The sequence below is a fragment of the Henckelia pumila genome, chromosome 4, assembly GCF_033568475.1.
Source record: "Henckelia pumila isolate YLH828 chromosome 4, ASM3356847v2, whole genome shotgun sequence".
Classification (NCBI taxonomy): domain Eukaryota; kingdom Viridiplantae; phylum Streptophyta; class Magnoliopsida; order Lamiales; family Gesneriaceae; genus Henckelia; species Henckelia pumila.
In genome coordinates, this window is record NC_133123.1 from 198712467 (window position 1) to 198738352 (window position 25886).

Below are 25886 nucleotides of genomic sequence, written 5' to 3' on the forward strand. Positions count from 1 at the left end.
CAATTGCAAATATTTTTAATCTTTTAATTTAAGAATTCCAAATAATAAAATCTTAAAATCCGAAAATCCTCAAATTAAATATTTCAGACCCGAAATTGAAATTTCTAATTTCGTAACTTCTTCAAATAAATACCTTCTCATATCCAAAATTTAAATCTTAAATCCCGTCATTAAGAACTTAATATTTTCGGGCCTTACATTTCCTCCCCTCTAAGGAATGATTTCGTCCTCGAAATCGCATTCGATCTTACTGCTGATTCTCATAAGCTGTGTAGCTGACTGAAGTAATACTGACTTCAATTTTCTAAACTCTCGATATCTATTCTGATATCTTCTCTTCTATCGTATCTTAATCTTCTTTCTGATTGCTTCTGCAATCCTATCAATTCGCATTCACATATAATCACTGAGTCAACTTATATCTAAGTTGCTCTTTCTCGTGATCTAACTCTGTATCAGTTAGTCTGTCTTGCTTACAATCTTATCGACTTCGGTTGTATCTGAATTGAATGCACATACATATTCTAGCTGATATTCTTCAGCCAATGCATATGGATAACAATTCATCTATCTGATACTTTGAGTATTAATCAATAAGCTAGATCAAATACTCACAGGAATCAATTCTGATATCTCTTTCTGAACCTAATGATGCTTGGAAAAAAATTTTCTGAATTGATCATTCTGTTCAGACTTCAAATCTCTATATCTGTTGCTTATTTGCTAGCTCTGTCATTGCTGTTCTATTCTTATTCTGTTCAAAGTAATCTTCCCATTCTCTATCGTTTCTTGACTCATAGCTGGTCTGATAGCTGATAGTTCTGAAAGATCGTTTCAATATAAAGACATTTTTGTGTTTCTGATCAATCAATCATCAAAATACTGTCTTTATAGCTATTCAAGAGCTCTTACAGGAATCATAGTAATCAAGTGGCAAATAATCAATCAACTAGTACTGAATCTAGTACTATAATTCTGAGTATATCCTCGGAAATCTGGATAATCACAGCTGATAATCCACTAATCGGAGGATGGTATACTGAAATCTCATACAACCAAACACTCAGAACATCTGACAATCATTGCCACAATCTCGAAAACCAATCTAAAGTCTCTATCTCGACAATAGATTTCAATAATTCCTGTAATCTGATCATCTTGCTAATGCATAACCAGTATCTTTTATGGTTGTATCATATCTAATACACCATATTCTTGAATCTGTCGAAATCTACTACACTCTAAATCGTAACATCATGAAGATTCAAGTAGCTTCGAACTAAAATTTTTCATAAAGTTGATCTTCTTTCAACTCTTATGTAACTAATCTGTTGCATAAATCACTTGAGTTCTTCTTTTCTGCTTCTTTTACTGGAATTCTAATATTGGTAACGTCAATTCTGTCGTATCTGCTTTCATTTCTTTCACCAATACTCTTTTCCAAGTAAAGACTACATGTAAACATGTTTAAACAACTGAATGGATATTAATCTGCTGTCATATGCCATTGTTAGAATCTGATATTCCATATCTAGAATATTTGGCATAAACAAACGATTATTCACTGCAAAAATTTCATCTGTTCTGCTATGCTGTCTTATCTCATATCTTAATCTTGCATTCTGAATCAATAGTCTAGTGCTTCATCTAAGATCACTGTTGCTTTTATCTTTCCAAACAATTCACATTTAGCTTGGATCGCAACAATTCTGATCTTTTAAGTATCTGTCAAGCACAAATATTCAACCAATACAGATCTGTATCCCATAAATCTATTAATTTTCTAAAACCCAATAAATTCAGCAATTAGCTAAAACCCATAAATCTTGCTGATGGTTGGAATCAGAATTTCTATCAGTTACGAGCCAAATACTTCAAGATAAACTGAATAAATACATCAAATAATCAAATATTCTCAAATCTCAGCTCAAAGAAACTTGCTCAAGTCAAGATCATCCAAAATTACATATTCTGAATGAAAAGATCTGCTAAGTGACACCATATCACTTGCAGCAACAATCAAGAAGAATGAATCAAATCAGACTCTAGCAAAGGAATAAGAGTCCATCAAATTCGATCGAGGTCGAGTGCAAAAACCTCAAAATCGATAGCAAGAAATTCAAGAATCATGATTTCTATGATGTAATAGCTTCAGCAAAATTGAAGAAAAATCTCAACTGTAACTGATTTTTCTTATTCTCTAATGATATGAGTTCATTTATTAATTCTTAGCTGACAATAGTCGAATAGAATCTTTTCGACATAACTTATTGTCATAGAAATAATTTTCATTTCGGTACTACTTACTTCTTTTCTACTCAATCTGCTAGCTGTTTCTGAAGTTCTTCAGTTCAAGTAATGCTCTTCTATACGAGTTGTCATAATACTTTCCTACTAGACACCAATCTATAAAGAATTGCATTCATGTCGTAGAAAAGTCGAAATATGTCATTGAACTATTTCTGTACATTCTAACCACTGACATAGCTGTCAATTCTAGGTTACTTCTGTACTAGTTCAATATATCAACTAGACTTCTACTGACATTCTTTTATAGTCATCGTGATATAATCAGTACCGAAATAACAAAATCTAATGTCTGAAACTCATATCATACATTTCTATGCATTTCTATTTCTTTAGCATTGCACAAATTTCTAGCTTAATATCCCATATCTGATATCAGTACATTCAATCTTATTTCCTCAATTTTGTATTTCATCGTCTATGACTAATCTTGTACATGCATCCCATTTAATTAAAGACAAAATCTCAGCAAATACGAGGAATAAAGGCTCGTCAGATACATATTATAGCATAACAAATCACTGATCTATGAATATATGCTATGCTATCAATACATAAGTGGTTAACTAAAATTAACTCACTTACCTGTAATATTCTTATCTGATACAACTTGAGCCTCATTTTCTGTACTTGCTTAGCCTATGACATTATCTGTCATTCAACTGTTCTCTTGATCTATTTTAGCTAGGGGACTTATGCTTATATTTCTTTATCTGCTGGTGTTTAAGCTGAATCGATTTTTACTGATATCTCTTGCTTCATAGCTATACTGCTATGGAAGTTGTAGTGAAGGTGATGATCATAATTGTGAGGCATGAATAAACATTCAACTCTGCCTCGTACTATCGGTTCATGATTTTGTTCTTCTCTGGCTTGAAATCAACTTATACTTCTATTCTGCAAAGTCTACTGTTCTATCTTCTTTAGCATATACAAAAAGAAGCAATTCTGTTTACTTACCTGTCAAACAATTTCAGTACTTTTTCTGGCTTCACCAACTTCTTGCTAAGTCCTGGAGTTGATATAAAATTAAGCTGATTCTATGTTCATCTGAATATGCTTCTCTTGAACAGCTGATCCAGCTTTTCAAATCAACCCCTTTCTAGACATAGCATATGCTGTATCTTTCTGAGTTGGTGATCAATAGCTTTGGAGTTGTTCAACTAACATACTCCTCAGTACAATTGGCTCAACTTACCTCAACATTGTTTTGTGATGTCTGCTATTTTGTTCTATCTGAGGTTCTTATGCTATATGCACAACCTGTCTTATTCGATAACAGAAGAAATATATATATATAGCAGAGATTATAAAATACAATTGCAGTATAACATACATATAATCTCATGCTTCTGACTAGAACACATACTTGCAAAGTATCATGCTTTATCAAATAATACATGCTTGCAACGAATTAATTTATGCTAATGAATTCAAGAAATCAGGCATACATATCAGCATATAACCATGTAATTCTTATCTCAATAAAGTAAGTAGTGTTCAATCAAGCAGTCATAGTCGCATACAATTCTGTAAAGCAAGTAAAGCATACTCATGCAATACTATAAATACAAGCGACTCAATCTACCCCGCTCAACTTCTATCTTAGTCCAAGACTTTACGCTCTGATACCACCTGTTGTGGGGACCTCGGGTTGCTAATCTCATCTTAGGGTAATAAACGATTAATAAAAAATTAATCATAGCATAAAAGAATATTCAAACCAAGAGCTAAAATTTTTTTTTTATTTTTTTTAAAATGAGCCTCTCGCTCGATCGGTAAAACTTGCCCGATCGAGCGAGCCAAAATATTCTGCTCTCGGGTCTGAACAAAAATGGCCTCGCTCGATCCGTCAATATTAACCGATCGAGAGGGCTCCAAAATACTGGAAATCTGCTGCATCAAAAAGGCTGTCAATTAATATACATGCATTGGCAAATAAATCCTATCTCATAAATACATCAATTCAAGAGAATATAAACTAGGATTTATCAACTAACAACATGTACAAGATCTCTGTTTTCTAACATGTTGGCATACAATACATTTCATCTACTTAAAACCCGAGTCCTCACTTGCTAAAACTGTTCTTGCTGCTATCCAAGCCAACTCTAGCTTGATCATGCCCCCAACCTGATGCAATGCACACATACAAACAAAGCAACAGCCGGATAGCTCCGGTGAGAATAAATCTCAGTATAAATAGCATGCATATACATCATTTAAACATATAACTAATTCACATCTTGAATTAACATAACATGCTAGCATTTATAAACGCATAATCTAAACCATAGAAGTCTCTAGGTTAATGCATAAATGCAATGCATGTGCCAAGGAATAGGCTAGCAAAACTGATACCAATAAAGCTTGGTTCTTTGGGATCCCGAGGAATAAAATAGCTCTCAAACTACCGACACTCCCATTCGAGGCAGCATCAAGTATTTTACTCCTCTGACTTTGGTGCAACTATAGTGAGTCTTCTGGCTCTGAACATAAATCCATAATCCGTGCCATGAGTCAAGCTGACTCTGGAAATAAATCTACATTCCATGCCACTCACTACAGCTCTCCAAACGTCATATGCACTCTAGGCGATGGCTGCCCTCTGTGCTAATTTAGGCTGGAGTTCAAGATGAATGCAACATAAGCTGTATGCATTAAAAGATATAAAACACCTTGAACACTTGCTCAATAACCAACTAAGCAAAACAAAGCAGCTAATCACATAAAGATAGCAATAAATCTGCAAGCATCTCATAAAACAATGTAAAACATGTTCAATACAGCAAATAATACAAATCAGCTTACACAGGTAAACATTTACATAAATGTTCTGGGAAATTCAAGAAAATAGCTATCCTGAATAATCTATCCCATTTATGTAAACGTAAACCATAACATATATAAAAACAGGAAAATATGTGATTTTAGGAAACTCGATAAGCAAAAAAATCTCGAGTTATTCTGCCCATCTTATTAATGTCTATTCATACCTGCATTTCTGATTCAAATAGCTGACACTCTGTCATCAAATTCTGCTCATTTCAATCAGTGCTACTTGAAGGTATTCTTGATTCAACTTCAAACACTTCAAGTCATACAAACTCGAACTCATCAATTCAACTTCGATAAGCTTCAATTCAAATGTCAAAAAGTAGCACTCGGAACTGTGATCGCAAATATACGATCAATCGAAAATTCTACCGGGCGGATTGAAAGATATCGGAGCTTAAAAGAAGTCAAAAATGGCGTGAAGGGTTTTCTGATCTTTTCCCTGATTCCTCACGTTAATCTGATGAAAAACAAGTGGGAATTGTGATATATATAGCCTTATTTGCATTTTGGCCCCTGAACTTTGGCCTAATTGCAATTCAGTCCCCGGACAAGCGATTTAATTCAATTTCAATCAATTTCAATCCTAAATAATTTAAGAATATTAGAATTCAAGTCTAAACTCTAAATATTCTCAAATTAAATATTCTTGGATTAAAATTAAATCATTTCAGACATTATCGCATTTTAGTCCCTGAATTGCTCAATATTTGCAAATTGGCCCCTTCTCAGATTTCATCCTCCAAATTCATTCTTGATATTTATCATCTTGTAATTCACATCTTAAATTCCATAAATATCAATTGCAAATATTTTTAATCTTTTAATTTAAGAATTCCGAATAATAAAATCTTAAAATCCGAAAATCCTCAAATTAAATATTTCAGACCCGAAATTGAAATTTCTAATTTCGTAACTTCTTCAAATAAATACCTTCTCATATCCGAAATTTAAATCTTAAATCCCGTCATTAAGAACTTAATATTTTCGGGCCTTACAGCATGTGAGTATGATCTACTCTTGAAACTAAACTGCCTGATTTGCTGATTTGTAAATTTTTGAATTTCTTACTGATTTTGTTATAAGATTTCCCCGGGTGATGTAAGCACCCAGAATTGTATAGAACAGTGTTATTTGGGTGACGTAAGCACCCCCAGACCGAACAAAACTGTATGGCTCAGCTGAAAGAAGTATTTCCGATTGAACAGAACAGTATACCAGCAAATGAATAGATGCTATTGCAGGTAGAAGTTGACTTGAAGAACTTAATTAGTTGTTCAAATACTTGAAAGTTACAGATGAATGTCGTATCAGATTGATTGTGTACCAACTTCAAGACCTAGCAATGGTAGATTTTGATGAAGAAATTCGGAAAGAGAATAGGTATATTAATTTCTTGGCAAGTGCTTAGAACAGAGATTTATTAGCGGTTCTTTGCTATAACAGATAGAAATGATAAGAAAAAGAAGATTGTGCCAAGAAAGAAAAATAGCCAGAAAACAGAATATACCAATCAGAAGCAGAACAATTCGAATACTGAAGAATATTATTTTATTAGATTTTCAAGCCTACTATGATTCTTTGATTTGTAGATGATGAAGAAGCTCAAGATTGAGTTGTTTATTCATGGCTTGAATTCTGAGATTATGTCTGAGTAAATATTGACGACTGAAACATTTTATGAGAGTAGTTCTTTAACTCTAATGAACCGAGACAGATTGGTCTGGGTCTGAATGAAGAGTATGTTAGAGATTATTGCACTTATTGTGGAGGGAAATATCCTAGCAATCAGTACAAATACATTTCAAGCAGATGTGCTAGAATATGTTCGAAGTAAATCAGATTCTGAGAAAATTTGAATAAAGAACAGTCCCAGAAATATACAGAGGATCAGAATTAAAGTTCCCCTGGAAATGAGATTGAAGGTAACAGATTTATTTTGTTTTACCCTGTTTATGTTATTGGTGCAAGAGATATATGATAGCTGAAAGCTTATTAAATTTCCACCTCTGTATCAGAAAAGAGAATTTGTGAATTGAACTGAAGAATTGAACTACTGCTTCGATGAAATGAAATTGAACATGATTTTGTTCGTATTTGAGATATATGTGTATGTTGCATGATAGATGATAATGCAATAACCAAATACAGATTATCAGAAGATTGATGATAAAAAACGATTAACTTAGATTAGTACAAACATAATGTGCATATGACTATGATGGTATGATATGAGATCTAGAATTAAGATTCTTTGATTTCAGTTCCGTGTATATTATGTTGATTACAGAAATGTTCCGAAATAAGTATCTTCTATACACTAGATATGTTCAAGATCTAAACCAGCATTGGTAGATATTCCAATGAGTAGAGATTGCAGATATGTTCCAATATGATTTCAACTTTAGTTTAAGTTGTGAACTGGAATTCAATAGCGAATCGATGAGTTTATGAATTGAATACTGCTTTTGTGGTTTTTATAGAATAGATGACGATATGAAAATCAGTTACAATTGAATCTTTTCTTTGATCATGCTGAATCGATTACATCAATTGGAGATATGATTCTTGAAATGTTTGATTTTAAGTGGCTCTCCTTGTTTTGTTCATTAAGCCTGAGTTGATTTATACATTATGAGTTATGAGAGGCAAGTGAGTTGTTTCACTTAACAGAGTTTGTTATCCAGAAAATTTGATTTTGGATGACCTTGATTGAGAGATTTTCTCAATCTTGATTTATTCTTTTGATTTTGAGAATTATTGATCCTTTGATGGATATTTCAGTATATTTTGAGATTTTTGGCTCGTAACTGCTAGAAAAATTAGATTACTATCCAGATTTTGGATTGATTGTATGATTTGTCAGTACTTTGGAAATAGAAGTGATAAATGAAATAGGCATTCGATCGATTGATTTTAGATTTCTGTGTATTCTGGTTTGAATATATGCAGACGAATGCATAACCAATCAGAATGATTTCGATTGGAAATGAACCATATTTGTTCAGAAGATGAAAGAAACACAAAAAGTAAATCAAAGTGATTAGAATTCGGTAAAGAATGCCAGATTGAGATATCACAGATTAGAATGGATGAATTATATTGTGATTGATTATATGATTGTGCTTGATATTTCCGAAAAGAGATATCAGATTCTGAAAGAAATGCACAACAATGAATTCAATATTCATCCAATAATTTTTTTATCCTCTGATAAAGTAAACAATTGTAATAGAATTTGTACGTTTTAGAAGCTAAATGTATAGAGATAGTTTCAATTGAAGTTGAAAAGTATTGACCAGATGGGTTCAGTGACAGTTTAGAGACTCCAGAATTGGAATGAAGTCATGATTTGATAGATTACTTTACTAAACTACCAAGATGAAGCAGTATGCATGATGTAAACTTTGGTAGTGATGATTGAATTGATTTGAATTACTGAATAATATGATATGACTTATGATCAGATTGATTGAAATTACTGAATAAGATGATCTATAATCATGATCAGATCACTGATTTGTGATCAAAATTGTTGTGAGATTCCACAGAAATCCAAGGATTATTGTTTCATATTGAGACAGTAGGTTTACTATTGAATTATGATTCAGAGTATCTAAAACTCGGAGTACTCTTTGATGTGAAAGTACAACATATTTTCCTTGAATTGAAGGATAGTCAGGGCAGATGAATCGAATTTCAAGAATAAACTATATCGGACATGATATAGATTATCAAAAGCTCTGAGTACTTTGAAATCTGTGAATACAGTATATTATTCTCTGATTAATGGATAGTCCGAACAGACTAATCAAATTTTTAAGAATACGCTGTATGAGATGTGATACATATATGAATAGATAGCTGTTAAGAAGTTAATGATATGATGAGATTACAGGAATTATTGAAATCTATTGTAAAGATAGAGAATTTAGATTTCTTTGATAGATTGTGGCATCGATGGATTGATGTTCTGAGTGTTTGGTTATATGTGATTGCATTATACCATTCTCCAATTGATGGATTATCTGAGTTGATTTTCCAAATTTTGAGAATATTCTCAGAACTTTAATACCTGATTCGGTATTAATTGACTTGATGTATTGCCACTTGATTATATGATTCCTGTAAAAGCTATCGAGTCGATATTGAGATAGTTCTTTGATTATACGATAAGAAGGAAACTAGATTTCTTTGTGTGGAAATGATATTTCAGAAGTATCCGACATCGGATCAGATGTGATTGGAAATACACAGAGAATATAAATATGAATCTGTACGAAATGAGAACAGAGAAGAAGAAACAGAGTTAGTAAGTGAATGATAGATATAACTTTTAAAAGCTGGAACTGATTGGTCAGCGAAAAAGTTATTCGTGAAACATCTTTCGATTCAGAATAGAGAAAGAGCAGTATATGAAGTACATATTCAGAATATGAATAGTAGATATTGATCTTGAAGCGATGAACAGAATGACATTGTAGACTTGATATATTTTCTATGCAGAGCATAGAATGATATAGAGAAAGAAACAAGTCGTCACTGAAACTGAATTTCACTGAATGAGATTTCAGACAGAATTGATGATTTTATTGAAAGAATTATTCTTTCCAACTTGATATGATGGATCAGATTTGTTCCACATATCTAAGTTAAGGAAGTATCAATAGATTCTTCCTATGTGCTTTAATCAGATGAAATAGATATTGAAGAGATTCTGAGTTAAGTCAAATATTCGATAGATCCTTGATTAAGGAGAGAAACAGCTCAGAAAGAATTTTTTTCAGTTAATTAAAGTAAGAAGGAATAGATACAGAATACAAGAGAATAGACGCAGATTAGAAGAGATAATCTGATAAGAGATGAAGAGATGAGATACGAAGATCAGAGTTATATGATTGAAGTGAGAATTACTTCAGATAATCATTCAATTTATCAGTATTGATATTTCGATTGAATGCGATTTTGAGGACGAAATCATTCCTCAGAGGGGAGAAATTGTAAGGCCCGAAAATATTAAGTTATTAATTTATTGATTTGAGAAGGTATGAAAATTACAGATTTAATTTTCGAGCCGAAAATATTTAATTTGAGAATTTACGGTTTTTGAGATTTAAATTCCGGGAATTCTTAAATTAAAATATTAAATATTCGAGTTGAATATTTATGGGATTTAATTTCCAAGTTCCGAGAATGAAAAAAGATTTAATTCGACGGTGAAATCCGAGCAAGGATCAATTTGCAAATATAGAGAAGTTCAAGGACTAAACTGCAAGAATGTCCGAAATCATTTAATTTTAATTCGAGAATATTTAATTTGGGAATATTTGGAGTTTTAATTTAAATTCTAATATTCTTAAATTAGGATTGAAATTGAATTAAAAAGAGGGTCGAGGACTGAATTGCAATTTATGAATTTTCAGGGACTAAAGTGCAATTATGTCAATACATATCCGATTTTTGAATAAAGAGTCAACCTTGATACGTGTTATTTCAGTTTGCATTCAGAAACCTTGAAGAACAGAGGAAGCCGAGACCTTTGTTTTCTTTTGATTTCCGATTTTCAAATCATCGTAACTTTTGATCCGCTCGTCCGATTTCGATTCTGAAAATTGTTCTGAAATCCTTGCGACGAGAACTTCGATTTGATGTAAGTTTTGATTTATTTTGGCATTTTTTGTACATTGAAATCTGGTAGAGATCAGAATTTGATGGTATATTTGTGTTCTTGAATGTTTATACTTCGTATATTCAAAATTGAATCGACGAACGACTATTGTTTGTGTTTGTTATGAATTTCAGATTATATTTGATGATTATAGCTGCTGATATGAGGAGTATGATGATGTTTTACTGATTTGAATATACGTTTGAATTGTTTTGAAGTTGGAAATGGTTTCAATATTTTGTCCGTTACCGATTTTCAATCGCTACGCCGTTGATTCAAGATTTGAAGCCGTTTTGATAGTCGATGATTGAGCTAAGATGTTATTTGAGATTTTATTGATGTTGTAGTAATTTTATTCTTCCATTTCAGATTAATTTTGAAGGCTAACGAATCAAGAACTTTGAATTCAAACCGACGAAAAAGAAGTTGAGGTTTGAATTGAATTTGGTTGAAGATGAATGATGATTTTGAATCGATTATGAAATGATAAGATTGAATGAAGTTTGATATGAATGTTTTGATGCTATGTTTTAGATTTGAAGCGTTCAAAACATAAAAAATACGAAGGCATAAGACGACATCGCGAGTCAGGGATTTGAAACTCGAGAATGAAGTTTCTTGAGTTGTCCCGCCAAAATCACATACTTGTTTATCTTTTCAATTTGATTTTTATGTTGTCGATCCATCTCAGGTAGTGGATCTTTGAGTCGATATGATTACGATGATGATATGATATTATATTAAATTGATTCTATGACAAGATCTGAGGCGATTTTATTTTCTAGTCTGAGACGAATACAATATATGGATATCCATATCAAGATCGGTTACGAATCTTGATGGCAACGACGAGATATAAATCAATTCTTGATCGATATATGCGTTATTTACTCTATTGTTGAGTCGATTACGATTAGATTTGATATGATTTATTTAACGCATTTATATGTTTTTTATACTGAGAATGATTTCTCACCGGAGTTTATCTGGTTGTTGCTTTGTTTTGTATGTGTGCATTGCAACAGATGGGGTATGAGCTAGTCTGATAGGACATTGACAGCTCGGGAGCGAGACTTAGCAAGTGTGGACTCTGGTTTAAGCTGAAGAATGGTATTTCGATAGCATCGAACTTTATATGAAACTTTGTTTTAGAAGCTCACTTTTGAGATTTGGTGTAGCTTGTAGTTTCGTGATTTTTTTGCTATTCGTTTGATGTAATAAACACATGATTTGATGTTTGAAACCTATTACATGTATATATGCATGTTTTAGAAGTGATAAACCAGGATTTGAGTTGGTATTTGACTGATTTGGATTGAATGATCAAGATTTGACAGCAAAATACAATCTGCAGATTTTCTGGACAGGGTGCACACTCGATCCTGTGAACTCGTAGGATTGAGTGCGGCCCGTGAATTTTCAAAATAGAGAATTGAGCAATTGGAGGTCGCTCGACCGGGTGAGTACATGGGATCGACTGCAGCCCGAAAAGTCCTGAAATCCGAGAGCTGAGGACTTGGGCTCTCTCGATCGGACGAGTTCATCCGATCGAGCGAGGTTCTTGAATTTAAAAAAAAATAAAAATTTAGCTCTTGGTTTTATTATTTCTTTATTGTTTGATTAATTGTTTTATTAATCATTATTTGCCCTAAGATGTGATTAGCAATCCGAGGTCCCCACAATCTATATCTATTAAGTTCATGTGTTTCAAATTTTGGATATAAACGCCTACAAAAACACGTATAGATAAGGGCATGCGCTCAAACTTGAAAACATGATGATATAAGTGCTCAAGATTTGAAAACACAAAGAGTTAATAGATAATTTATTTTTCATAATGGGTCTTTTAGAATCTTGAGATTTCATAGGGGTAATTATCTGATATGAAAATATACACCCAAAATCATAATTTGCAAATATTAGCGGACCAAAATTACAATGTTTTCTTTATTTTTCCATAATTATCTTTGATTTATTAATATTTATGAATGAAATTTATAATATTTAATTTTATTTAAATTCCAAATTATCCATAAATTTTATATTATATTTTTCTTTATTTTTTTACATTCATTTTCCACCAAATGTTCATGCAATTATCTATCGAAAATTCTCTAATGAATTTTTTTTATTTCTATTCACACTTTTAAAGATAAAAGTATTAAATATACATGATTTTTTTAAAATAATTTCAGTAAAAATATATTTTATTTTTCAAACATATATTAACTTTATACTTCAATTTTTATATTTTTAACACACTGTGTAGAAAATCTCATATCAATACAATTAATCGAATGAATATACAATCTAAAGGCAAAATAAAAAATTCACAGTGAAAAACTTAGTCATTCTATTTACACTTTTATAGTCATAATAAAATAAATATATATTATCTTTAATAATTTTAAAGAATTTATGCATATTTTTATTTTCCAACATCTGAATTTTTATATGTTAATTGTTTTTAGATTTTCCTAAAAATTATGTTTCGATAAAATTTTATTTCTCTAATTTATTTTTATGATCATATATCTATTAATGAATTATGACGTATCATTAGTTTCAAATATTTTTATAAGTATGTCGTAACTAAATTTTATTTTTTTATTAGATTTTTTTTTAAAAAAAATGTGTTTTAAATTTTGTACTCTTAAATTGATAGAAAATATTTCAAACCAATTCACTGAAGGTGAATTTTTATAATTAAATAAGAGGTGAATAGACACAATGTATTTGTAATAACAAAGAAACTATATGAAATTAATAATTTATATTTGATTTTATTTATATTGCTATAGTATATGATTAACTTTACAAATGCAATATGATATTTTAAAAACCAATTAAAATGTTGTGTTTAAAGAGTTCAATTTTTTTTTTATTTTTATCTAATATAGCATGCGTTTATTAACAAATTATCACATTATGAAACTTATTCTTCATAAAATTTATGGTGATGTTATAGATCTATATATTATATTAAACACAAATTTTGTAGAAGTGTAAATATTGCTTAAATATTTTAGATGATCAGTTATTTTATTGTCATAGAACAAAAAGTATGTGAATTCTTCTATTGCTATATTTGTTGCAATCCTTATGTAATTCATTATCTATTTCAATATGATTAATTCATCATTTTTATTAGTATCTTACTATTTTAAAACACTGTGTAGAAAATCTCATATCAATACAATTAATCGAATGAATATACAACCTAAAGGCAAAATAAAAAATTCACAGTGAAAAACTTAGTCATTTTATTTACACTTTTAAGTCATAATAAAATAAATATATATTATCTTTAATAATTTTAAATAATTCATGCATAACATCTGAATCATTTTTATGTTAATTGTTTTTAGATTTTTCTAAGAATTATGTTTCGATAAAATTTTATTTCTCTTATTTATTTTTATGATCATATATCTATTGAATTATGACGTATCATTATTTTCAAATATTTTTATAAGTATGTCGTAACAAAATTTTATATATTTTTTAGATTTTTTTTAAAAAAAATGTGTTTTAAATTTTGTATCTTAAATTGATAGAAAATAATTCAAACCAATTTATTGAAAGTGAATTTTTATAATTAAATAAGAGGTGAATAAACACAATGTATTTGTAATAACAAAGAAACTATATGAAATTAATAATTTATATTTGATTTTATTTATATTGCTATAGTATATGATTAACTTTACAAATGCAATATGATATTTTAAAAACCAATTAAAATATTGTGTTTAAAGAGTTCAATTTTTTTTTATTTTTTTTTTCTAATATAGCATGCGTTTATTAACAGATTATCGCATTATGAAACTTATTTTCATAAAATTTATGGTGATGTTATATATCTATATATTATATTAAACATAAATTTTGTAAAAGTGTAAATATTGCTTAAATATTTTAAATGATCAGTTATTTTATTATCATAGAACAAAAAATATGTGAATTCTTCTATTGCTATATTTGTTACAATCCTTATGTAATTCATTATCTATTTCAATATGATTAATTCATCATTTTTATTAGTATCTTACTATTTTAAAACACTGTGTAGAAAATCTCATATCAATACAATTAATCGAATGAATATACAACCTAAAGGCAAAATAAAAAATCCACAGTGAAAAACTTAGTCATTCTATTTACACTTTTAAGTCATAATAAAATAAATATATATTATCTTTAATAATTTTAAATAATTCATGCATAACATCTGAATCATTTTTATGTTAATTGTTTTTAGATTTTCCTAAGAATTATGTTTCGATAAAATTTTATTTCTCTTATTTATTTTTATGATCATATATCTATTGAATTATGATGTATCATTATTTTCAAATATTTTTATAAATATGTCGTAACCAAATTTTATATATTTTTTAGATTTTTTTAAAAAAATGTGTTTAAAATTTTGTATCTTAAATTTATAGAAAATAATTCAAACCAATTCATTGAAGGTGAATTTTTATAATTAAAGAAGAGGTGAATATACACAATTTATTTGTAATAACAAAGAAACTATATGAAATAATTTATTTTTTGATTTCACTTATATTGCTGTAGTATATGATTAATTTTACAAATGCAATATGATATTTTATAAAACCCAATTAAAATGTTGTGTTTAAAGAGTTCAAAAAATTTTATATTATTTTTTATTTTCTTTCTAATATAGCATGATTTTATTAACATATTATCACATAATGAAACTTACTCTTCATAAATTTTTTGGTGATGTTATATATCTATATATTATATTAAACACAAATTTTGTAGAAGTGTAAATATTGCTCAAATACTTTAAATGATCAGTTATTTTATTATCATAGTACAAAAAGTATGTGAATTTTTCTATTGCTATATTTGTTACAATCCTTATGTCATTCATTATCTATTTCAATATGATTAATTCGTCATTTTTATTAGTATCTTACTATTATATTATTATAATCATAACAGTTTTTTCTCTTAATTTATCTCATAATTCTATATTTTTCAAGATAAAAAATCATTATTACCCATAAATATTAATATTAAAAATAAAAATAAAAATAAAAATAATTCACTTAGAACATAATTCACAAGAGCTAACCCAATTAAAACCCAAAAAAAAACTCATTAAAAAAACTCAGATATTAAGAGTTAATTAAAAACTCAATAAAAATAAGACGCAATAAAACAAACAAACTGACCCAATTAATAAAAACAAACTCAATTATTAACAATAAATACAAACTCAATTAATATTAACCCATTAATCTATGTAAGGAGAGAGAAGAATTATTGTGCTTTTTCAAATGTCCTTATAATTTTCATGCAGTTCTCAAAAATACCCCTTGCATTTAACACTCCAATGAACAAAATTTGGTCAATTATGACAATTCACAATAAAAAAACTTTGGCCTTTATTCACCCTTTTACCCTTTTTTTTATTATTATTTATATAGTAGATAGATTTATTTATTTATAGTAGAAATAGATAGGTCGTGGATGCCACATCTTTTCGGTTTCCCAAATGAATCATATTTATACACAAAGACAAGATTATTTCTCGCAAAAATGTCTCTCAAGAACTCTTTCTGCATGCAACCCTTCCATGCTATTCGATCTTCTTGGTTTTACAAATCCCTCGGCGACCCACGTAACTAGTCAATCTTGTTCTACCATTATTGTTGTCTGAAATTAATAGTCTTCTTATGTCATCCCAAGCCCGTGTGTTCCAGACATCATCTATAACAATTAAATACTCCTATACCATATAAACTTTGATATAGCTAGGTGTTGTTTACCATCCCTTTTTCTATCTAAAGGTACTCCGATGTGCTTCAGTAAGTTTAATTAAAACAATTAAATATGTTTGAGATATTGTAATCCAACCACGGATTTCCAAACTTTCCTTGATCAATTGACTTTGATGTGATTAAAAAAATCGCATCTAATAAAATACCTCGAACCATTTCTCTTCCCGAACTGAACCATCAAAGAAAATTAAGGGTAGATGACTTCTAAACAAATTATCAGTATAATATTCATGATCAAGAGAAAAAGTATTGAATAATTGCATTGAAACCTTATGAAAGACTTATGAGTACTATACATTGTAAAGAATCGTCCGGCCTCCGCTTTACATTTAAATAATCTTCACGATTTATTCACCCCATCTTTAGAGTACTATGCATTGTAAAGAAAAAATCAGACAAGTTTTTTAATTTTTTTAAGTGAGTGACATATGAACGATTAACAGTATTGATGGTAAAATATGCCATCATCATTTTCGATCGTTTATTCAATCATGTAGATTTAACACTGAATAAAAGGACTGATATATAGTTTGAAGTCAGTCCACAAGGAGGCTTCTAAGCTTCTGAACAAAGTCATCCATGTAAGAATCCTCGAGCCCTTTGGTGAGCAAGAAATCCCTCCATTTTCTATGATTTGCCCTGATTTCTTTCCCAATCTCACTCTTTTCTTCCATCACCATTTTGATGGTCTCCATCACACCCTCTTTTGTGAACAACCCATCTTCTTCTCCTCTCCTAACCTCGACCCCGACCCTCAACTCTCCCTCCAAGAATCTTGCATTGATGAAATTGTCCCCCTTGTGTGGTATCAGCACCAACGTCTGGCAGCTGTCGCTAACCATCGCCTCCGATATCGAAACCCACCCGCAATGCGTGACTAAGCATCCCACGGAAGGGTGGGATAAGATCAGCTGTTGTTGCACCCAACCTCCATGGATGACGCCTCTTTTCTCTGTTCTGTTCTTGAAGCCTTCGGGCAATGCTTCTTCCACTGTTTTACATCCTTGGGGTGGTTTCAGTGCAGCTAGAAACGGAAGACCTGTGATTTCTAAACCCATAACCAGTTGTTGAAATTGATCCAGTTTCAGTATGGCTTCAGTGCCGAATGCGCAGAAGATCACTGATTTGGCTTTGAATTGATCCAGCCAATTCGCCCATGTCTCGTCTAGACTTACGGTCGGTGGCTCTGGCAACACAGGGCCTGCTAGAATCACCGGTTTCTTGTGCTTTTTCCCAAGAAAATCACAGTACGGCCCTTCCATTTCTCTGCAGGATTTGAATCCAAGCGCATCACATTCTTCCATTGACATAAGCAAGCGTTGCACGAATTTCATGCCACTCCCGTATTCTATCAAATTGCACCATTGCCTCCGCGAACGCACTTCCTGTGGGCTGAGCTTGATCCCTGACGGAGGGAAACCCGAGGGAGGTTCCAACATAGCATCGGCGTTAGGCTCGTCGCGGAGGAGGTACCCTACGGCGGCAGGGCTTACGATACTATACCAAACGGATTTAACGCCTAGTCCCCTCGCCAAAGCTGGCAACCAATGTGTGAAATCGTAGAAAACGAAATGGGGTTTGATTTCTTGGAGTAAAGAATGAAGCAAGGGCTGTGTGAGATCCATGGCGTGCCTGAGAAATGGACCCATCTGAAAGGTAATGTCTGCGGTGGTTTCGGCGCCGTCCGGGAGGCCATCGACGTGAGGGATTTGGATGGGTATGAAGCTGATGAGATCGGTGTGGAGATTGAATTGGTTCAATTTGAATTGTGTATTTGTGGGGAGGATGAAGAAGATTTCGTGGCCTTTTTCTGCGAGTTTGTTGGAGAGATGAAGAAATCCTGTGAGATGCGCCATGGCCAGCCATGGATACATCACAATCTTCAACTTCTCTTCACTCATCTCTCTTCTGTTTTTGCCAAGAAATATATTTTGAAGGGAAATTAATAGATTCGGAAAAGACGAGGTTCCATCTTATAGAAGATAAGTTAGGGGATGACATGCATTTTTCTTGCCTTTGGAATCTTGTCTTCTAGTAATAGCGTCACGATTTACTTTAGATTACTAACGACATGTTTCCCGTTGCCAATGTACTGTATGTCTGTATCTAATGAAAAACACGATTATTTTCCCTGTCGATCGTTAAACTACTTCACATTATATTGCATGTGTGAAGGGATAACAAAGTGTTTTTACATTATCCATCGATTTAATTTTCACATGAGCCAATGAACTTCTAACTCATATGAAATGAGGTTTCCGTCGGGTTAACCTTTAAAAAAAATCAATATATAATTGTTTCTCCGCGACAAGTTCTTCTATTCTAGCCCCACATTAGTAATAATGGTAGAGTTGGATGCATTATCAAAATATCTACCAAGTCGATTATGGATACAGATGACAATTTTTTCCACGGGTTTGGATATTCGAGGAAAATCCAAAACAGGGCGGGTATGGGGGAGAATTTTTGGGTATGGGTTTGGGTTCGTAGATTTTTAAAAATCCTCGAATCATATTGGGGCGGGTATGGAGATGTTATCCACTTAAAATTAAAAATAATATTATTTATTAGTTTGTATTATTTTAAAAGAACAATCTTCATCCACTTAAAAATTATTTTGATTGACAGGAATATTTTTAACTAAAGTTATATGTTAAATTTTAATTTTACAATCAAAATTTTGTACACCAATTTTTTTTAATGTATTTTACAATAAAATTGACTAATAATATATATATTCCATGAAATATATATATTTCATGGAATATATATATATATATATATATATATATATATATATATATATATATATATATATATATACGGTGATGTGGATTAACTTCCCGCGGCTATATATATATACCCAATTCTTCTCTACATTTATTGGACTTTGTGGTTTTTAGCATGTTTTTGAAATATTTTGGATATCGAAATGAAACCTTTTTAGTTCAAAATTTAGTTTTTTAGTTTCCGTTAAAAAACTTGTGGATTAATTTGGAGGGGGAGTTTGTTTATTTTTCAATTTTCTTCTTTGATAAATACTAATAAAAAATTGCAAGGCAATTAGTAAGGAATTGATGGTGTGAGAGAGAAAAAGATTTAAATGGTACATTTGGATAATATAATTAAATATTCAAGCAAGTTAAGAATAAAAATAAATTTCTTAATCACACAGTTAAATATTTAAAAAAAATTATTTTTTTGAAAATCTGATTATGAAATATAATATATATAATTTAATAGTATTAAATATTAGTGCAGTGTAAAGAATTTGTTAACCTATTTAATTATGAAAACATAAAACATTAATTAGCCCTCTCTACTAAATAATTCTGGTTCCGTTCTTGACTCGTACTTTCATAATGAGAGCTTTCATCGCTCATGTCCTCGATTTTCTCTTGGACACCCCATTCCAAGTCTCAAGTCTTAGGAAGAACGAACCCACAGAAGTAGTCATTGTGGCAACCATTGTAACTTACCGGAGAGTGGTGATCTTGTTTCAGTTCAGTTGGTTTATCGTATGTTTTCGATTTGATTGGATAACATTTTGGTTATTTTCAATCTGTTCAATTGGGTTGTAATAATTAGTTTTCTTTTTGTTTAACTGTATATATTTATCTTAAGTTAATTGCATGTTATTAGAATTGTTTAGTATGTGATCGAGGACGGGTCGCTACAAAATTAAAGTGCATAAATAATTTATATTATATTTAATTTTTTTTAATTTTTAAATTGAGAAAATATTGTTGAAAAATGGTAGTTATAACTTATAAGTAGTAAATGAAATATTTTTCATTCATTAATTTGATGAAAGTGGTAATTCTAAGAGTTCATATTATTATATGGTATAGATAATATATTATAAAATATGGTTTTTGTTGGTTTTTTTGTCATTAGTTTTGTAATTTTTTTTTTTTTGTAGGATTGGTATGCCGAACTCACAAACCAAAATGGATTTGGTCGAGTTGGATTGAGTTGATTTTTTCAATTCCGTCAATTGATTGGTCAGCCTGTACCGACCCATTTGAGGTTTATGACGGTGCTTGGGTTTGCTGACCAGTTTTGACATCAAAAATGAAATGAAACAGATACTATCTCAAATATAAAACCTAGATTTTTCATAATAACAATCAAGTTATATAATATAAATCAATAAGATGAACGATATTTGATTTACAAAACCATTGTGTTAATTAAATATTCATGCTCCATTTCGTCTCTGATGAAGATCTTGAACTCGTCGAAAGATGATCATTTTGAGCGTTTTATTTTTTAAAAAATAATATAGGAAAATGCAGTTGTAACTTTTCGGTGAGTTTATAGTTGTACGTTCACTAGTTTTTTGGATAAAAAACACATAAGAGAATATTTCATTCTTGACATTTAAATTCACATACACAATGAAAATTCAAAAGCTCATAATTCATAAATACATAGCAAGGTAGAATAAGCACATCAATTACAAATTTAGAACTATGCCATACAAATTTAGAACTAAGGCAAATCGTAATCTTAATCTTCAAATATTAATCTCCATAATCACTTATTTTTAGAGGTTGCAAACGCTACCTAATGGAGTGTTTGCAATCACTAAAAAAGTGATTGTTAGCTTTTAACTTAAAAAATCATTTTTATGTGTTTCTTAAACCTAGATTATGTGTTAGCTTATGCTTAAATTAATTGAAATCCAAAAGCTAGTCATGTGGTAATTATGATTCTCCAAAAGTGATTCTAATAAGAAGGTCATTGTTAAAATCACTCTAATCACTTATTTATCAAACACTACCCAACATTGATTTTTAAATTTTCACATTTGTTTTCAAACACTACCAACTTTTGATTTTTCTTAACTTTTTTATAATTTATAAATTAATCACTTCTACAAAAGCACAATCTATTGCAAACACTCCCTAAGAAATAATCCATTATCATTTTTTTAAAAAAACTTACAGACGCTACCTAATAATTGTCTAACTCTGTTTACTTAATGAATAATGTTACATGCACACGAATGGTTACATGGGTCATTTGAAATTACTTAAACATCCTTAATATAATTTGAAAAGAATTTTTTCAAATAAAGTAGAAAAATAATTTTATAATTTATGTGTAGTATATAACCCAATATATTATTGTTATGTAAATTTAACATTTTCCCTTCATTTTATTCCTTGGCATTAGACATTCAAACACCACAATATTATTCAAAGGGAAAACAATGCGACAAGTGCAAAGTCTTAACCAAGAATTTGAAGTCAGTCCACGAGGAGGGTTCCCAGCTTTTGAACAAACTCATCCATGTAAGAATCCTCGAGTCCTTTGGTCAACAAGAAATCCCTCCACTTTCCATGATTTGCCCTGATCTCTTTCCCAATCTCACTCTCTTCTTCCATCACCAATCTGATGCTCTCCATCACACCCTCTTTTGTGAAAAATCCATCTTCTTCTCTTCTCTTAACCTCCACTCCGACCCTCCAATCTCCCTCCATCAATCTTGCATTGAGGAAATGGTCACCCAGATATGGTATCAGCACCAACTGGCATTCGTTCACCATCGCCTCCGATAACGAGCCCGACCCGCAATGCGTGACGAAGCATCCGATGGAAGGGTGGGATAAGATCAGCTGTTGTTGCACCCAACCTCCATGGATGACGCCTCTTTTCTCTGTTCTGTTCTTGAAGCCTTCGGGCAATGCTTCTACCACTGTTTTACATCCTTCGGGTGGTTTCAGTACAGCTAGAAACGGAAGACCTGTGATTTCTAAGCCCAGAACCAGTTCTTGAAATTGGTCCAGTTTCAGTATGGCTTCACTGCCGAATGCGCAGAAGATTACTGTTTTGGCTTCGAACTGATCAAGCCAATTCCGCCATTTCTCGTCTAGACCTACAGTGGGGGGCTCCGGTAACACGGGTCCTGCTAGAATCACCGGTTTCTTGTACTTTTTTTCAAGAAACACACAATATGGACCTTCCATTTCTCTGCACGATTTGAATCCAAGCGCATCACATTCCTCAACCGAAACAATTAAGCGCTGCACGAAGTTCATGTCGTCACATCCATATTCTTTCAAAGTGCACCTCGGCCTCCACGAACGCACTTCGTGCGGGTAAAGCTTGATTACCGATGGAGGGAAACCAGTGGGAGGTTCCAGCAAAGCGTCGGTGTCAGGGTCGTCGCGGAGGAGGTAGCCTACAGATGCAGGGCTTACGATCCAATAACAAACGGATTTAACGCCTAGTCCCCTCGCCAAAGCTGGCAACCAATGCGTGAAATCGTACAACACGAAATGGGGTTTGACTTCTTGGAGCAAAGAATGGACAAAGGGCCGTGTGAGATCCATGGCGTGCCTGAGAAGCGGACCCATCGGAAAACGAATGTCTGCGGTGGTTTCGGCACCTTCGGGGAGGCCTTGGACGTGAGGGATTGTGATGGGTATGAAGGTGATGAGATGCGGGTGGAGATTGAATTGGTTGAGTTTGGACTGTGTTTTTGTGGGGAGGATGAAGAAGATGGAGTGGCCTCTTTCGGCGAGTTTGTTGGAGAGGTGAAGAAATCCTGTGAGATGCGCCATTGCCAGCCATGGATACATCACTATCTTCAACTTCTCTTCACTCATCTCTCTTTCGTTTTTGGTGTAAATCAAGATATATATTTTCAAGGGAAATGGAGCTTTAGTACATTACCAGATTGCAACATTCAATCAATAATTGTCCCCGCCGACAAGTTGGGGTGTAGCCCCACGTCAATAATTGTAGAGTTGGACATTATGGAACTCAACCACGTTTGGAAAATGATTTTTTTCTTCTTCTATAAATTTGTCTATTTTTATGTTATGTTTTGATCGTTGACTGATCATTTCGGTTGTGAATTTTTAGCAAGTCAATTAGGTCAAGTTATAATATAATTGGATAGAACTTAAGTCGATCTCACACATACTATTGTTAAAATATTAAGATATAAATTATTTAATTTAATCTAGGCTAAATAAAATGAGAGATTTTTATGAATTAACTACTAATTAAAATAAAATAAATTATTATAAAGCAAAAATTTTAATTAAATTTAATTGCAAAATAGATTCTAGACGAATTTAAATTTCAAAAAAATGATCAGAAACACACAACGGTACCAGACATCAATTATTTCCACGTATTGGATTTAATAAAGCAAGAATTATTCATATTGATGAAATTCCCTATAATAACTATTAATCTATTTCTAGAATTAACAATTCTATTTTTATTTAACCGTCCAATTATTTCTAATTGAATTGAATTAAACAAAAACGCATTCGCAACTATGGAATCTCAGCTTTCGCCTAAAATCGTATACTGAAACCAAATACTATTTCTAGTCATTTTAACCATGTGCTGATTAATATTTTTGAAGCTAATTTCAATATTTTCTATTTCAAGTCCAGATCGAACAACAAACATGCAATTAATTGGCCAAATTAAAAGCAAGAAATATGCATAAATATTAATCAATAAACATAAAATAAATCAAAACATCAATCAATCCATTCCATGAACAAAAATCAATAGTCTGGCCCTATCGTGACCCCAATCAAAGAATGACTACTCCATAATATCAAAATCAAACAAAATCCTAATGTTTGAATTCATCATAAATAAATTAGAAGAAGAAGAATAAATAAATTCTCAGCGATGGTGGTCTTGCTTGTGTTCTTCGTGTCTTCTCTTCCAAGTTCTCTAGCTGTCTTTCCAAAATCTGGCAAAATTCAAAAGTCCTTTCAAAGTAGGGCCCTCTTTTTTTTTATTCTTTCCCTCAAAAAGCCCTATTTTCGTCTCAAATAAGTGTTCAATATCGCCCTGTAAGGCTCGGAATTATTTGATTTAATTCGAGATTATTTTATTTTAATTCGAGAATATTTAATTTGATAATTTTTAGAGTTTAGATTGAAATTCTAATATTCTTAAATTATTTAGGATTAAAAATGAAATAAAAAGAGGGTCGAGGGCTGTTTTGCAATTTTTAAAGTTTTTAGGGACTAAATTAAAAATATGGTTATACATATCAGAATTTCAATTGAGGAGTCAGCTTTAATACGTGTAATTGAGATGATTCATTCAGATTTCAGAGCAAAAACCGAGACCCTCCATTTTATTCTTTGAATTTGATCTTCAAACCTTTGTATCTTTTGATCCGATTGTTCGAATTTAATTTCGAGCATAGTTCTGGAATCCTTGCGACGAGAGCTTAGATTTGATGTAAGTATTATGATATTTCCAGCATGTTTGAAAGTCCAGAAATGAAAGGAATCAGTATTCATTTACATATCCATGTTCTTGAGCTTTTATATCTTGTATGCTCGAAACCGGTTCGAAGAATGAGCGTTGTTTGTACTCGATATGATTTCCAGCCTTAGTTCGAGCTTTATAGTTGCTGATATGATAGTTTATGATGATATTTTGCTGATATATCATGGATATGAGATTAGTTATTAATTCGATATCGTTTCGGTTATCGAATTTCCGTCGTTACGCCATCGGCTTATGATTTGAAGTAGTTTTGAGTCCTTGTGATTGAGCTGAAGCTTATAAGAGTTCATATCTGATATTCCTTGATTTCAAACACTTCATTTCAGATTAGTTAAGATCTTGATCAACTCGAAAAGTTTGCCTTCGAACCGAAGAAGAAGTTGAGCTAGGTTTGAAGTTGCTTTGATATGGAAGATTGAATTGTGAGGTTGAATAGATTATGATATATGTATTCTTGACAATATATTTCAGATTTGAAGTCTTCAAGAACCAAGAAGAAACGAGAAGGTATAAACGAACATCGATTGAAAAGGGCTATGAAACTCAAGAACGGTGATTCTTGAGTTATCCCGACAGAAATCACATACTTGTTGTTTGTATGTTCTTGCTTTTGATATTGAATTGTTGATCCAACACAGGTAGTGGATCTTTAAATTATAACTGATGATATATCGATGTCGTATCGGAGATGAACTATCGAATGTGGATCCATCCAAGGTTTATAGATAAATCTTGAGGCCTTGAGTGTCTTAAAACCTCTATCCAAGATTGATACGAGTCTTGAGCGCCTGGAGAGGCTTTAAATCTCAAAACCCAAGATTGTGCACGAATATTGAGGCCTGGAGCGGCTGTAAATCTCAACGACAAAATTAGTTTACGGGTTATGCAATTTATTATTTATATCTCGAAGTTGATATATGTGATATTGCATGTTTATGTATTTTATACTGAGAATCATATTCTCACCGGATGTT

At 31.5% G+C, this 25886-nt stretch overlaps 2 protein-coding genes across 2 annotated transcripts; both read right to left on the reverse strand.

The window, feature by feature from the left end:
- Nucleotides 1-16951: 16951 nt before the first annotated feature.
- LOC140867312 (cyanidin 3-O-galactoside 2''-O-xylosyltransferase FGGT1-like) lies at nucleotides 16952-18540 on the reverse strand. Its single transcript, XM_073272388.1, has one exon. The coding sequence runs from the start codon at nucleotides 18528-18530 to the stop codon at nucleotides 17166-17168; it is 1365 nt and encodes a 454-aa protein (XP_073128489.1). The 5' UTR covers nucleotides 18531-18540; the 3' UTR covers nucleotides 16952-17165.
- Nucleotides 18541-21768: 3228 nt separating this feature from the next.
- On the reverse strand, nucleotides 21769-23256 carry LOC140866624 (cyanidin 3-O-galactoside 2''-O-xylosyltransferase FGGT1-like). The gene has a single exon (XM_073271654.1). The coding sequence runs from the start codon at nucleotides 23244-23246 to the stop codon at nucleotides 21885-21887; it is 1362 nt and encodes a 453-aa protein (XP_073127755.1). The 5' UTR covers nucleotides 23247-23256; the 3' UTR covers nucleotides 21769-21884.
- Nucleotides 23257-25886: the final 2630 nt, after the last annotated feature.